This window comes from Antrostomus carolinensis, unplaced genomic scaffold (genome assembly GCF_000700745.2).
Source record: "Antrostomus carolinensis isolate BGI_N321 unplaced genomic scaffold, ASM70074v2 scaffold13456, whole genome shotgun sequence".
Classification (NCBI taxonomy): Eukaryota; Metazoa; Chordata; class Aves; order Caprimulgiformes; family Caprimulgidae; genus Antrostomus; species Antrostomus carolinensis.
In genome coordinates, this window is record NW_010321232.1 from 4,524 (window position 1) to 17,537 (window position 13,014).

Consider the following 13,014-nt stretch of genomic DNA (forward strand, 5'->3'; position numbering starts at 1 on the left):
ACATCCCAGTACAAAAGAAAACTTTCTGCATGGGAGCTAGCTTCGTAGGCAGGATATTCTTTTGTAAGAATGGTGATGGGGAGAAAATGAAGTCTTTCTGTCTCTTTGAAGATACAAGCTAGCTGAAATTAGCTTAAGAAATCAGTGTGAAATTTTTCTTTGAAGGGGATGTTGTAAGTATTTTGTTTTTGCTAAATATTTGTATACTATGAGAAAACTCAATTGCTAATTTGCTTAATTTTAATCTATGAATGTTCAAAATATTCAGGGATATATATATATAAGTGTATGTATATTATACAAGAATGTGTACATTTATATAAAAAATATGTGCACACATGTTTTTAAGTCTTAGATGTGGTTTTGTTTTAGATACAGGTAGCATGCATAAGAGAATATGTCTTTAATGTAGAACTGCTATATTGCTGTAAACATGCAGCTCTTCCTTCAGCTTATATGTGGTAGTATAACATTTTACTAAACATTAATATATTTCTAATATTAATTACTGACTACTTTTTTGTCTTGTTGGTTTGTTATATTGGCTTATGCACAGTAGTCCTCAAATTAGCTTTGGTACTGTCTAATCTGAGCTGTATTTATCTTGAGATAGTGGAATTTATTTACCTACACAAATCTGAAATATTTTTTCAGAAAAATGCTGGTGAGTGATTTTTTCCAGGATGTTTAAGTAACGCACAGTGTAGCCTGTTGCATACTTTTCTGATTTGGAGATAATGAGTGAATAGATTTTATTATATTGTATTCATATTGTTTATAACTTTTTATATTGCATCTGTTAAAACAAACCAAACCAAACCAAAACAAAAACCAAAGCAAACAAAAAACCCCACTGGTAGATATTTATCCAAACACAGAGTTTTTGTTGGGGTGGGGCAGGGAGTGGGAAGCGGAAGGTGGGGGTCAAAGTGCTCAGTGGAAGAAATGGCCATGTATTTTAGAAACAGCACTAACCCAAGTTTGATTTTATGAAGGACTAAAATCTGTTAAATCTCTTGATAGTTTCTGGTAGTTAAATAGAAGAAGATGATGATCAGAGAGCAGAAGTATTTTCTCTTTACTGAAACTGAGTAGGTGATAGCAGTAGCTTTTTGCAAGGTATTGCACAACACAAGAAAGAGAGAATTCCTAACCCATTTCATAAGGTGTTGCTGTGAACTGCTTCCTTATCTTTTCTTATTCCAGATGAACAGTGGTTCATCTGTCAGAAAAATATTTCAGCTACCTATAAAATAGTTTTGATTCATTTTAATAATCTTTTTTATAGAATATGTTATTATTTTTAATAATGGGCATTCATTACAGTATACATGTCTAGTGCATGCATGGTGATGATGAACTTGGAGATGCTTGTAATATTCAGAGTTTTCAGATCAGTGTTTCCTGTTAAATATAGTGAACTGATCGAATGTTAAGTTTCAAACCTGAAATAGCTAATGCAGACCACTGGTTTAGCTGACATCCAGTTCTGCTCTTGTGGGTCATATAGAAAGGTGAGTCCAGGGTGTTAGGGGTCTCTGTTTAAACAGCACAGAAAGTTTTGGTACAAAATGATTCAGTGCAAAATTGATACCTAAATTTAGATGTCTAAATGCAGCTGTCTGTCTGTTTAGTTGTTTAATTTCAGTCAGTGGACATTTAATGAATGTTGTCAGTGAAGTTTTAGATTATTTTAAAGTTCCTGTCTCCCTTTGATCATTTTAATATCTCTACAACCTTAATTGACTATACATACCACTAGATATCCGCTGATTATAATGGGAGTTAGGATGCCTTGTTCACCTGCAGGACCTTGACAAAGATGTCTTTATCTACAGACTGTATCCACCTTTGTGTCTCTGTATATTTAGCCTATATGTTAATATGAATTTGTATATTTTTAGGGTACTAAAAAGGCTACTGATTTTATTGATATAACAGAAAAGGCCATCTTGTTCCATGAAGCAAAATTATGTGTGATGTATGCACTTCAGTGTGGTTAAGTACTCCCTCCTGAACTACTTGGAATATCTGGTTCTGGATGTTTTGTTATTATCATTGTCTGAACCATGTATAAGATTTATTAAAATTTGATTTTGCAAGTGCCCACTTAAAATGAGTTTGGACAAATACACAGATAGGGCAAACCACACTTTTTGGAAATACTGTGGATAAGTACTGAAGAAGGAACAAGGCTCTGACTAAAGCGTAGATGTTAATTCCAGTCCTAAGGTGATGAATTTCATGGTAAGTATTGCTACATGTTTTCTTCTTTTTTTTTTTTTTTTAAATTTATTTATTCATTTTAAGATACTTCTAAACCTATGTTAAGCAGATAGTTATTTGATTTTCTGCTTTCAAATAAAATCCTTCTGCAGGAACACATTTTTATTCTTTTTTTCTCATGTGAAAGAATCTGCTAAATGCATGCTAAACCCAAACTAAACAGATAGCTTTCCCTTTATTTTTTTTCAGATTCAGGTGGTCTCAGGAAATATTCAGGGGGTGGCTATTGACAAGGGAGCAAACAAATAATTTGAGGCTCAGAACTGGTTATAATGCTAGAAATAGATTGAAAAACAAGTAAGGAGATTTTTCTATTTATGTTCCTACTAGTTTTCCTATCTTATACTTGAGAAACTCCTCCTCAAATAACACCTCTTACTGACTTTGACAATGTTTTACTGAGCAATTCTATAAGTTTTCTCTTATGGACTTAAATCCTATCTTATGTTGAATATCTTATCATCAATAGTTTGATCGCTGTTACCTTCTTACTGCATATAAAAGGAACTCTACATGCCTTTAGGGAGCTGAAAGGAGTTCTGAAATTCACATAAATGGAACCAAATTAAGGAGTTGCATATAAGGCTTGAATTTGTATTTTGTTTTTAATTCTAAAAGTCTAAATCTGTTAATTATAATCTCTAGTGACTCAGTGAGCATTTTCTAATTTGTGTCTATGAAACATTGTATTAATAGACTAATTTTTTGTCAGTACTTTGCTATTCTAGAAAAAAATTGTCCTAAGCAATAGATTTTCTCTTAAGAATTTTTTGTAGATAATGGTACTGTAGTAGTGCCCATGTGTCCATTTCATTTAATGACTCATTATTCATCTCTTTCTTATACTTTACAGATCATTTGTTCAGTAAATGTCACCAGTATGTCTGGAATTCCTTGTGTTTTGACATAAAAAAATCTGTATCATTTCCACAGTAGCCAAAGTCATCCTTGAGCTGCTTAGACTAACATGAAACCATGACTAGCTATATACACTGAATTCAGTTCATCTCAAGATGAGAAAAATAAGTAATTCCCATTTTAACTAAGAAAAAAAAAAAGATTAATTTGAAGACATATTTTTGTATCCCTTATCCTGTAGAGAGTGGTCCTTCAGTTACTGAAGGTCCCACCAGTGCATTTGTATCTATTACTGATGGACCACTCTCTACTGTAGGACCAAGGGTATCAAAACCTATTGTAGGATTTGCTATGCTTAATTTAATTTAAATGGATATTTCTTACATATGCTGTATTGGAAATTAACAGATCTGAACTCTAGACTTATATTTGCTTTCTGCAGCGTGCTTTAGGTACTGTATCATTAGGATTTCCTCACACTAACTTGTATTTACACACCCAAGTTTGTTCTCCCAGGTTCTAGAAGAAATCCCATTCAGTAGTTTTTTAGCTTACTTCTGAGAACACTTGTTCTGTAGCTTCCATCCCAGAATCGTTTTCTAGGAAATCTCTTCTTTCCAATGCAAAGACTGAAATTATATCTAAGGGTAGCACTTTACTTCAGTGTCTTAAATTAAAAATTCAACTAGTTTGGCAGCGTATGATGAGGTGGCTGGGTTTAACTGAGCTTCAGGAATTTCAAGTAGTCACTCTGTCTTTTAAAAATTTTTTAGTCATCTGATTCGCAAGGATTTGCTCAGTCACACCTTCTTAGCTTCCTTTTTCCTAACCTAAGTCACAATCTATAAATGCTTGGCAGCTGATGAAAAGACAAAAAGTCTGTTGTTCAGTGTGAGCCCAAGTACATTGCTGGTACAGGTCTTCTGAAGAAATCCTCTCACACTGTCCACGTATGATTGTCAAATTATGACTTTTGGTGGCTGCTGCTGAAGGGGATGTGTAGAGTTTTTTTGCTCTTGATCACTGCTTTTGACAGATTCAGCCCCCATTTTTTTGAAAATTCTGTTCCTGAATCCTTAAAACTAAAATAAACTTTGTATTTACTAAAACAATTTTCTTTGCTTCATTTATTACCATCAATGTAGTTACCTGAAAGCTCAGTCTCTCTGTTGTCCTTAAAACTGCTGTGAAGATAAAATTAATCTTCTTAGAATTATTAAAAATTGTGGAAAAAAACCCCATGTTGATTTTCACTTTATCTTTTCAGCTTTCAATTGGAAATGGGTCTGTGTGGTTTTGCAAAGTAACAGTTCTTTGATTATGTGCTTTCAATTTGTTACTATGGTGAATTTTGATCTCTGAGTTGTGATCCCTGATCAGATCTGAACTTGCTGTGTAAAGTCCCCTCTAAACCAAAACAAAATCATTGCACAATCATTCTGGCCCCAGGCAGTTGCGTATTCTTTTTAAATAAATATATCTATGCATTTGAAGAAGAGAGCTGTAATTACAAGGCAGTATTGATTTTCTCTCATGGTCCACATGTGAGCTCACAAAACTGAAGTAGCACAGCTGGACTTTGTGCAATCAAAAATGCAGAGTGTTTTAAAGATTTGCTGGTGACCACAAGTGTTTATTAGATGGGAGCAACTGATTTTGACATGAGTCACAAAGAGAAAAACCTGTAATGGGTCAAAATTTTCTTCTTGTTTTGCAAATGGGAACTGCAGTTCTATGAATTGCTGTCATCTACAAGTAATGTGGTCAATTCGGGCCAGAAGTCATTAGTAACTGAGTACTTACAGTGATTTGTCTTACGTCACTTCAGTGCTTCTAATTACCTTGCCACTCTTCCCCTTTGTCAGTAATTTAAACTCAAGCAGAATAATTCAAAATTATCAGTGGTCAAATCACCTCCTGGTTGCAAGAGCGACGAATCACGGACTCCACACGATTCAATGTGAATCCCACTGGAGACATTTATTATCGGTTACACAATCACTTATATACTCTTAAACTGCTAACACACACACACACACAAACAACTCTTAATTGGCTATAAGCTACTGTTCACACACATAGTTACAATACTTGATTGGCTAATTCCACCTGTCCACGAGCCATTCTTTTACTTCTGACTGGTTACTAATTACAGCACGCAAAACATCCTTTATCTTGTCTCATACATTCTTTGCTTGTCAGTCTACTTTGTTTTATTTTTCACTTAAAGTCAGGAATTAATTGCTCAAGGCTGAAGCCGCTTGTAGCTTCAACTCTTAAAGGGCCAACACCTGGTGAAGTTTGTTTTGAGGAAATGCAGGTCCCTGGGTTTTCTAAGCACAAAACAGAGGTGGTGACAAACAGAATTAAGCATAGCAGCTATCCCAGTTCTATCACTGGTGTTACTGTAATATTTGAGAACTGTGTACTAAATGATTCTCAGTTACAAGGTCTTGGTTTGAAAGTATGCAGGACTCATTGTCAGCAAAGTTAGTGAAATAATATCAAGCAGCATGCTACGCTTTGTAGTGTGATGCATCATAACTTATGTGCGCTTGTCATAAGTCGTGGCAAAGTAAATTAATTTCCACAGATATCTGATAAAAACTTCAGGAAATCTGGAGGTATATTTGAAACTGAGATGTTTACCAGACACTGCATCTTGATTTTGGCTTAGATTTATAAAATTTTGTAATGCATTGTGTTATTTCACGTCAATGCAAACATTCTTTCATCAAACCACAGATGGTAAAGCCTTAGTTGTGGCCACATTCTCAGTTTGCTACTCAATAAAATTAGAAAAAAGCCTCATCAGCAGAGCTTTTCAGCCATATATAAATGTCATGAAGGAAAGAGTTAAAAGTCTGAAGAATAGGAAGAGCAAAGCACAAACATAACTAACAAAGCAGCAGAATCAGAGGAGAGGAAAGCTCAAGATCTGTAAGGTAAAATCTACCATTTCTTGTGTTGTTTTTACTACAAACCATAAATTTCTCCTTGGATGTACTGAAAACTCAGCTGGACAAATCCTTGAGCCAAATTCAGTGTTGGCCTTGCTTTGAGCAGGGGATGGATCTGATGAGGCTCAGAGTCCTTTCCAATTAGATGATTTTGTGGTCCCATGGGAGCAGCAGGGATGGTAGATATGGAACTAAGTTCTGTTTGCAAATGCAGGGGTATAGTAACCAAGGTGCAAGGCTGCTGATACTATAAGCTGTTACAGGGACAAACAATTAGATGATTGTCGGAGTTCTGATAGAGATGAGATTTTATCACTTCCTACCTGGAAAGGCCAAGGAAAAAAGTAACTCTTCTGCACAGGGTGGATTCAGAATAAATTGTTGATCTTTGTGGGTTTTGTTTTATGTTACCCTTTCTTCTAAATGAATGTGCTTCTACTTGGTTTTGCTTTATATCCCGGGGTGCACCAAACACAGCATGACCGGCTGGTCAAAAGGGGGAACCATCCCATTGTATTCAGTGTTGGTGTGGCCTCACCTCAAGTACTGTGTGAAGTTCTGGGCCTCACAATTTAAGAAGGATGTGAAGGTCCTTGAATATCTCCAGAGGAGGGCAACAAATCTGGAAGGAATATCCTGTGAGGATCAGCTAAGGACTTTGGGCTTGTCTAGTTTGGAGAAAAGGAGGCTAAGGGGCGACCTCATTGCTCTCTACAGCTTCCGGAGGAGGGGAGGTGCTGAGCTCTTCTCCCTGGTGTCCAGTGATAGAACGCATGGGAACAGTTCAAAGCTGCACCAAGGGAGGTTTAGACTGGACACAGAGAAGCGTTTCTTTACCGAGAGGATGGTCAAACACTGGAACAGGCTTTCTAGAGTGCTAGTCGGTGCCCCAAGCCTGTTGGTGTTTAAGAGGCATTTGGACAATGCCCTTAACAACATGCTTTAACTTTTGGCCAGTGCTGAATTGGTCAGGCAGTTGGACTAGATGATTGTTATGATTGTTGTAGGTCCCTTCCAACTCAAATAGTCTGGTCTGGTGTATTCTAGTCTGGTCTAGTCTATTTTCATATAGGATTTCACAGAAGGAAGAAATAATTTATCTAATGAGTATTAGTTTTAAGTTGTGTATTATTTCTGTTATTTTCTAATTGTCAGTATCTTTTTCTAAGTTACTTCTAGCACTGGAAACAAACATATAGAAGGAAAAATGGATCCCTTGTTTTGGCCATCAGAAACTAACACCTTTCGACGTTTCACTCCTGAGTCCTTGGCAGCAATTGAGAAAAGAATTGCTGAGAAAAAAAAGCAGCAAGCCAAAGTTAACCAGGATAATAAGGACCAAGGAGTTGAAGAAGAGAAACTTACTCCTCAGCTTGATCTGAAAACCTGCAAAAAACTGCCATCTCTGTATGGAGATCTTCCTGTGGAGCTCATTGGGGAACCCCTGGAAGATTTTGATCCATACTATGGTGATCACAAGGTTAAAACTTTCAAAAGCATTTTTTAAAATTAGTTTTATCTGCTGAACTCTTAAGAGACAGTAAAAGCTCTATTCAGGAGATGCTGATTTGTGGTTGTTCTGTAGAAATATCTTCAAACATTACTGGCATTTTTTTGGGGCAAGAGTTCTAGGGTATGCTCCACATTATGTAATGAAAAGGTATATTAAGTTCCAGTCAGCAATCAGAATTAAATATGAATATATGATACACTTGATAGATACACTTTGATAGGAAATATATTCTGGAATAACTGATGCTTTGTTTTCCAGAGCAGTTTTTATCATGTCTCTGGGGCTGAACTCACTGTCATATAAACAGTGCCTGTCAAACAGTAGATTGTGCTGGAGTTGCTGACTTTCTGGAGATGTTTTTGCTGAATTACAAGTCTTATACAAATTAGGGGAGACATATTTGAGATATTTCCAGTACTCTGTGTAGCAAAACTGTATATTTACTTTATAGTAAATTAATTTTCTCTTATTTTATGTCTCATCAGGATTTTTTTTGTACCATATTCATATTGTGTATACTAGTATATAAGTATACTGTGTATACTTATGCTATTGCAAAGTGTTTTGTGTTGTTGCCTATAGGAATGTGTAAAGTAGATGCTCTAGGAATCCATTCTAAATGAAATGTCTATTGTATGATTGCTTGCTATTGATGGGGACTTGACTTGGAGAGCAGAAAGTCCCATCCAGTCCTATGTTGCTGTCTGTTGTGTATAACAACAAGTCACTGGAATATAATAATTTAATCAGAAACATGCAGAAAGCTTTGTTCTTGCAGAGATTTTTTTTTCCTCAAAGTAATCAAAGTGATATTCTTGATGAAGACAAACCAAGGCTGATTCAGTTGAAGAAATGTAGATAAAAGTTAGTGAGCTGTGGTTTTGATTTAAGAGATTTCATTTTTATTTCATGTGGCAAAAGTACTGAGCTGGTAGCTTAGATGGAACTTACAGTTTTACTTGATAATTTAGAGATCTTTCAAAATTAAAATTTTTGCTTTGACAGGACTGGATTCCAGCAGTCCTACACAGTATGTATTTTGTACATAATCTTTTGTAGCCTGTAAAACTATCCAAGAGTAAGGTACTTTGGAGTATGTTTAACATCATTGTTGCAGTAACAAAATAGTATCCTTTAATTACTTTGACCAAGTGAGTATGTTCACTTGCTCTTCAAATTCATTCCCTTTACTACTTCTTCCTCACAGGCAATAATGAGCTTCTTTCAAAGTGTAGTATCATCAGGTCACAGCTCCAAGAGTACAGGAATGATTTACTCCTATTTGCAGTTAGATATAGTTCTAAATGCAGATTTGAAAACCTAAACTTTTAATTTTTAGGGAAAATTTTGTTTCATTAAAATATTTCTTATACTATGAATATTTTTTTCTTTTTTTTTTTTTTTAATATATATAGACTTTTATGGTGATAAATAAAAGGAGGATTATTTTCCGGTTTACTGCCACACCTGCCTTGTGTATATTTGGTCCTTTTAATCCAGTCAGAAAAGCAGCAATTAAAATTCTGACCCATTCATATCCTTTTATTGGTTTCCCTTATTTCAGTTTTTAAAAATACTGTACCTTTTTCAGTTGTTCTGTTCCTCTGTTCATGTTAATGTAGATGTAAGCTCATGTGGCTGTGATATTTTTTTAGAAGTGATATTGAATTTTGTTTTACAACAGCCAAGATATTTACATGGTGTGAGTACAAGCAGAAATGTCAAAAAGCTCATACTTAAAGTCAGATTTACAGGTACTGTTATGAAACAACATTTAGATGCCTCTGTATGATAATTTAGCCCTTTTCCAGAACTTCTTCTAAATCTCTACTGTAGTGACAAGCTTAAATTAAAAAAACAAAACAACCAACCAAACCAAAAAACCAACAAAAAAAGCACAAAAAACCAATGACTCCCTAGTTACTAAAACATGAAGGATGTGATTTAAGGCAATGCTTTACTGAAAGTCTGATGTTATCCTAAGAAATGTATTTCACACTCAAGTTTAGAAAGTTCTGAAGGGTGCCCACTTTTTAGATTTTTGCAAAAGGGGAAATGTGATTTGAAGAATGTAAAAATGTGAAGGATCACAAAACCATAGGCTGGGTAGATTCTTCTCTTTCTGAGAAACATCTGCTTTCATTTGTCATTGTAGAAATGGGTCCTTTTACGGGAACTTATGGCAGACGCTGAATGTATATTCATGCTATTAGAAATTACTAAATTTGCCATTCAGTTTCAAATAAACTCTAAATTTAAGGCCAAGGTTAATTTAAAAAAAAAAATCCCACTTTTATTAGGTGACAAGTGAATTTCATGAAAGGTTGTTTTTTCTTATGTAAGTTTTCATTGCCTGCCACATAAAATGAGAGTTTTCTGAACTCATGGCAGAGCACGGATGTCTCTTGTAAGATTGTATATACGTACTCCCAGTTTCAAAGAGCAGCGGCTGTTGATAATTAAGCTTTTTCATCTGGTTTTCCTAGGCTTAAACCCCCTAGTTATTATGCGGTTTTGACCCATTTCTCTTTATTCCATGCTCCTACTGGGAAGAATGGAGATTTCTAAAGTTTCAAATAAGGTACACAGCAGAAGACACAATTTTTTTTTTCATTTATTTATGTTCTTCATCTCTTCTGTCAAACATATTAAGTTCCACTAATGCCCTAAACTTCCACAACTGTCTCCACATGCAGGTAATTCATTGTAATTTTTAAATCATGAAGTTTACCCAGCTGAGCAGAAGTTTGATCTGACATAAGTTTATTTGGAAAACACGTGAAAAGTCCTGAGCCTATTGAAAACCAAATTAATTATTGAATATCTGTATGTTTTTTTTGTGTGTAAATCAACAACTTTTCTGAATTTCATTGTTTTATAATATAACACCTTTTCCTTAATGTATTATTCACATTATTTGTTGGCTTTATTACATGTACTGTGGTACTCAATTGTGCTTCCATGGCTGTAAATAAGCTTCCAGATGCATTCAGCTGGACTGAGTAAGTATCTCAGTTACCATTTGTTCACTCTTTTTCTAAGGGTACTAACATACTTGACTGAAAAATTTAAATAATGTGATAATCTCTTTCTGGGGCTTGAAAATTCTCAGACAGACCTCTGAGGAAGATTTAGGATTATTATTATATCACACAGTCTTCTGTGGAGTCTCAGTGCCTTTCTTAGAGTCTGATACCATATGCCCTTTTCTCTGTGCTGGCTAATTTTGCCATCTGATGTAACATAGAAAGTTGTCCCATTTTTCCTTTTAAGGATTAAACCCTTTAGAGTGACTGAGCAGCAGGATTCTAACTTAATATCTCTCATTCTAAGGCAATGACCTGGATGTCTGTTGTGGCCAGCTCATGCAAAAAGTATAAAGGGATAAATATTCATTCCATTCTTTCTTGACATTTCCTGGGGACACCCTTAGTTCAGTTGTTCACATTAGGAAGCCATCTATTTATGATGTCCTTTTACGTTTTGTAGTTGTGCCCTCTATCCAGTGTAATTTGAATTAATGTTCTAGAATTACATCTTGAATATGTGCCTGGAACCTCTCAGAGGTTCTATAATTTTAATTCCTCTTATTTTGAGGTAAGCATGGTGATGATAGCTTAATTTTATGTAGGATTTCTTTCAATTATAGAGTATCTGTTAGAATAAATGTATAAAATGTGCAAATTTTACAGGCTAAAATAAGTCTTTGCTGTTATTGTTCTGCTGAAATGTTGAGGTTTTGAAATTTTCCAGCCTGCTTTAGAACATAAACACAGTCTTAAAATATTTTCATAAGGAAATGGGAGCTATCCTTCGTACAGAAATAGTATGGTATGCTTATGTGAACATTTGTGATTATGGATTTACATGGAAATCCTACTAAAATTCAGGAAGGCATCTTCTTATACCCATGATGTTTCTGAAAGTAATGTATCCTGTCCTATTTGACTTCACATTTTATGCCTTCATCTCCATCCAGTGACTAAATCATAGAAAAGGTAGAAATGTACCTGAATTTGTCTCAATCTCATTAATATTTTTGTTTCTATAACTTTAACATACACTTCCCTTCTCAGGTATCTTTTTACTGGCATATATACTGGTGAAATATTGATAAAAATATTAGCAAGAGGATTTGTTTGGAATGAATTTACCTTTCTTCGAGATCCATGGAACTGCTTGGATCTTGTCGTTATTGTCATAATGTAAGTAAAATTCAATTGTTCTTTTACACTCGAGGTACAAACATGCAGTTACAATGCTATTTGATATTGCTGAAGTTCTTTAGGGATCAGCCTTTGCATATCTGCAAAGAGAAAAAGTAATCATAAACCTTAAAGCAAGATGTAAATGCAAAGCTTATCTTAGAATTGTTTGATTGTTCACAATTTATCATGTATTTCAATTTTGTTAAGAGACGGTTCCATAGAAAGCTGAAACCAAGCATGCTTCTTTACATTGTCTTAGTTGTACTCTGGATCAGATGAAACTCATTTGAGCAGGATCCCAAGTGGGTCACAAGATGTTGAATGACATGGTGATAAAGAGACAATGAAATCCAAAGAGTGTAAAGTGATGCTCAAGGAAAAACAGACCTAGCTTTACATGCACAGTTATGAGCTCGGAAATAGGTTTCACATGTTGGGAAGATGATGTTGGAGTTAAAATAGACAATCTTGTGAAAACACCACTCCAATGTGCAATCATGATCAGAGAAGGAAGTAGAAAATGAGGACATCGCCTGTAAGAAATAAAGCAAGAAGCAGAACACACAGTTATTTCACTGTGTGGCCTGTATTTTTCTTAAGGGCTATATGTAGTTTTGCTCCTGACATCCCAAAAGGTGACAGAATTAAAAAAGATACAGAGAATATGTGTATCTTCTGTTCCACATAGTAAGAAATGAAATCAAGTAGAACTCTCATGAAAAAAACACAGAACAGGAACATAGTTGAAGCCTGTGGCACAGAGCCAGAAACAGAATAAATAATTTATTTTTTTATCCTACAGCGAGAGATGAAGGCACCAAATTAAGTTGTCAGATGGCAGAATAAAAAGAAGGGAGTAGTTTTTCACACTATGTGTAGGCATATTCCCATAGGAGGTTGTGGATGCAACACAGTTGCATTCAGAAGGCTTCTGGACAAAATCCTGGATGAAATTACATTAAGAGTAATAGGCCAGATGGATCACTGCTGTGGTCAATTTAAATTCATATCAAAACCCACTAGCTAGAAGTGGTTTGATATGTCCACCAGTGGTAGGTGGACAAGAAATGAGGAATAAACAAGTCAGAATTTGCATCTCAATACAGAATGTTAATCTTGAAAGCAAAGTAGTCTTACTTATGGCAGTGAACAGATTTACCAACCAACAATAGGACAAGGGGGCATGGGC

The 13,014-nt window shown here is 35.1% G+C and overlaps 1 protein-coding gene across 1 annotated transcript; it reads left to right on the plus strand.

Annotated features, from left to right (window-relative positions):
• The first annotated feature begins 7,311 nt into the window (after positions 1-7,311).
• Positions 7,312-9,188, plus strand: LOC104526418 (sodium channel protein type 10 subunit alpha). Its single transcript, XM_010169865.1, has 2 exons — positions 7,312-7,584; positions 9,033-9,188. The coding sequence occupies exons 1-2, from the start codon at positions 7,312-7,314 to the stop codon at positions 9,186-9,188; spliced, it is 429 nt and encodes a 142-aa protein (XP_010168167.1).
• The last annotated feature ends 3,826 nt before the right edge of the window (positions 9,189-13,014 follow it).

Excerpts from the sequence above, each read along its gene's own strand:
- LOC104526418 (XM_010169865.1), top strand. The coding sequence starts at position 7,312 with ATGGATCCCTTGTTTTGGCCATCAGAAACTAACACCTTTCGACGTTTC. Across the intron at positions 7,585-9,032 it reads CATACTATGGTGATCACAAG|ACTTTTATGGTGATAAATAA; the intron begins GTTAAAACTTTC and ends TAATATATATAG.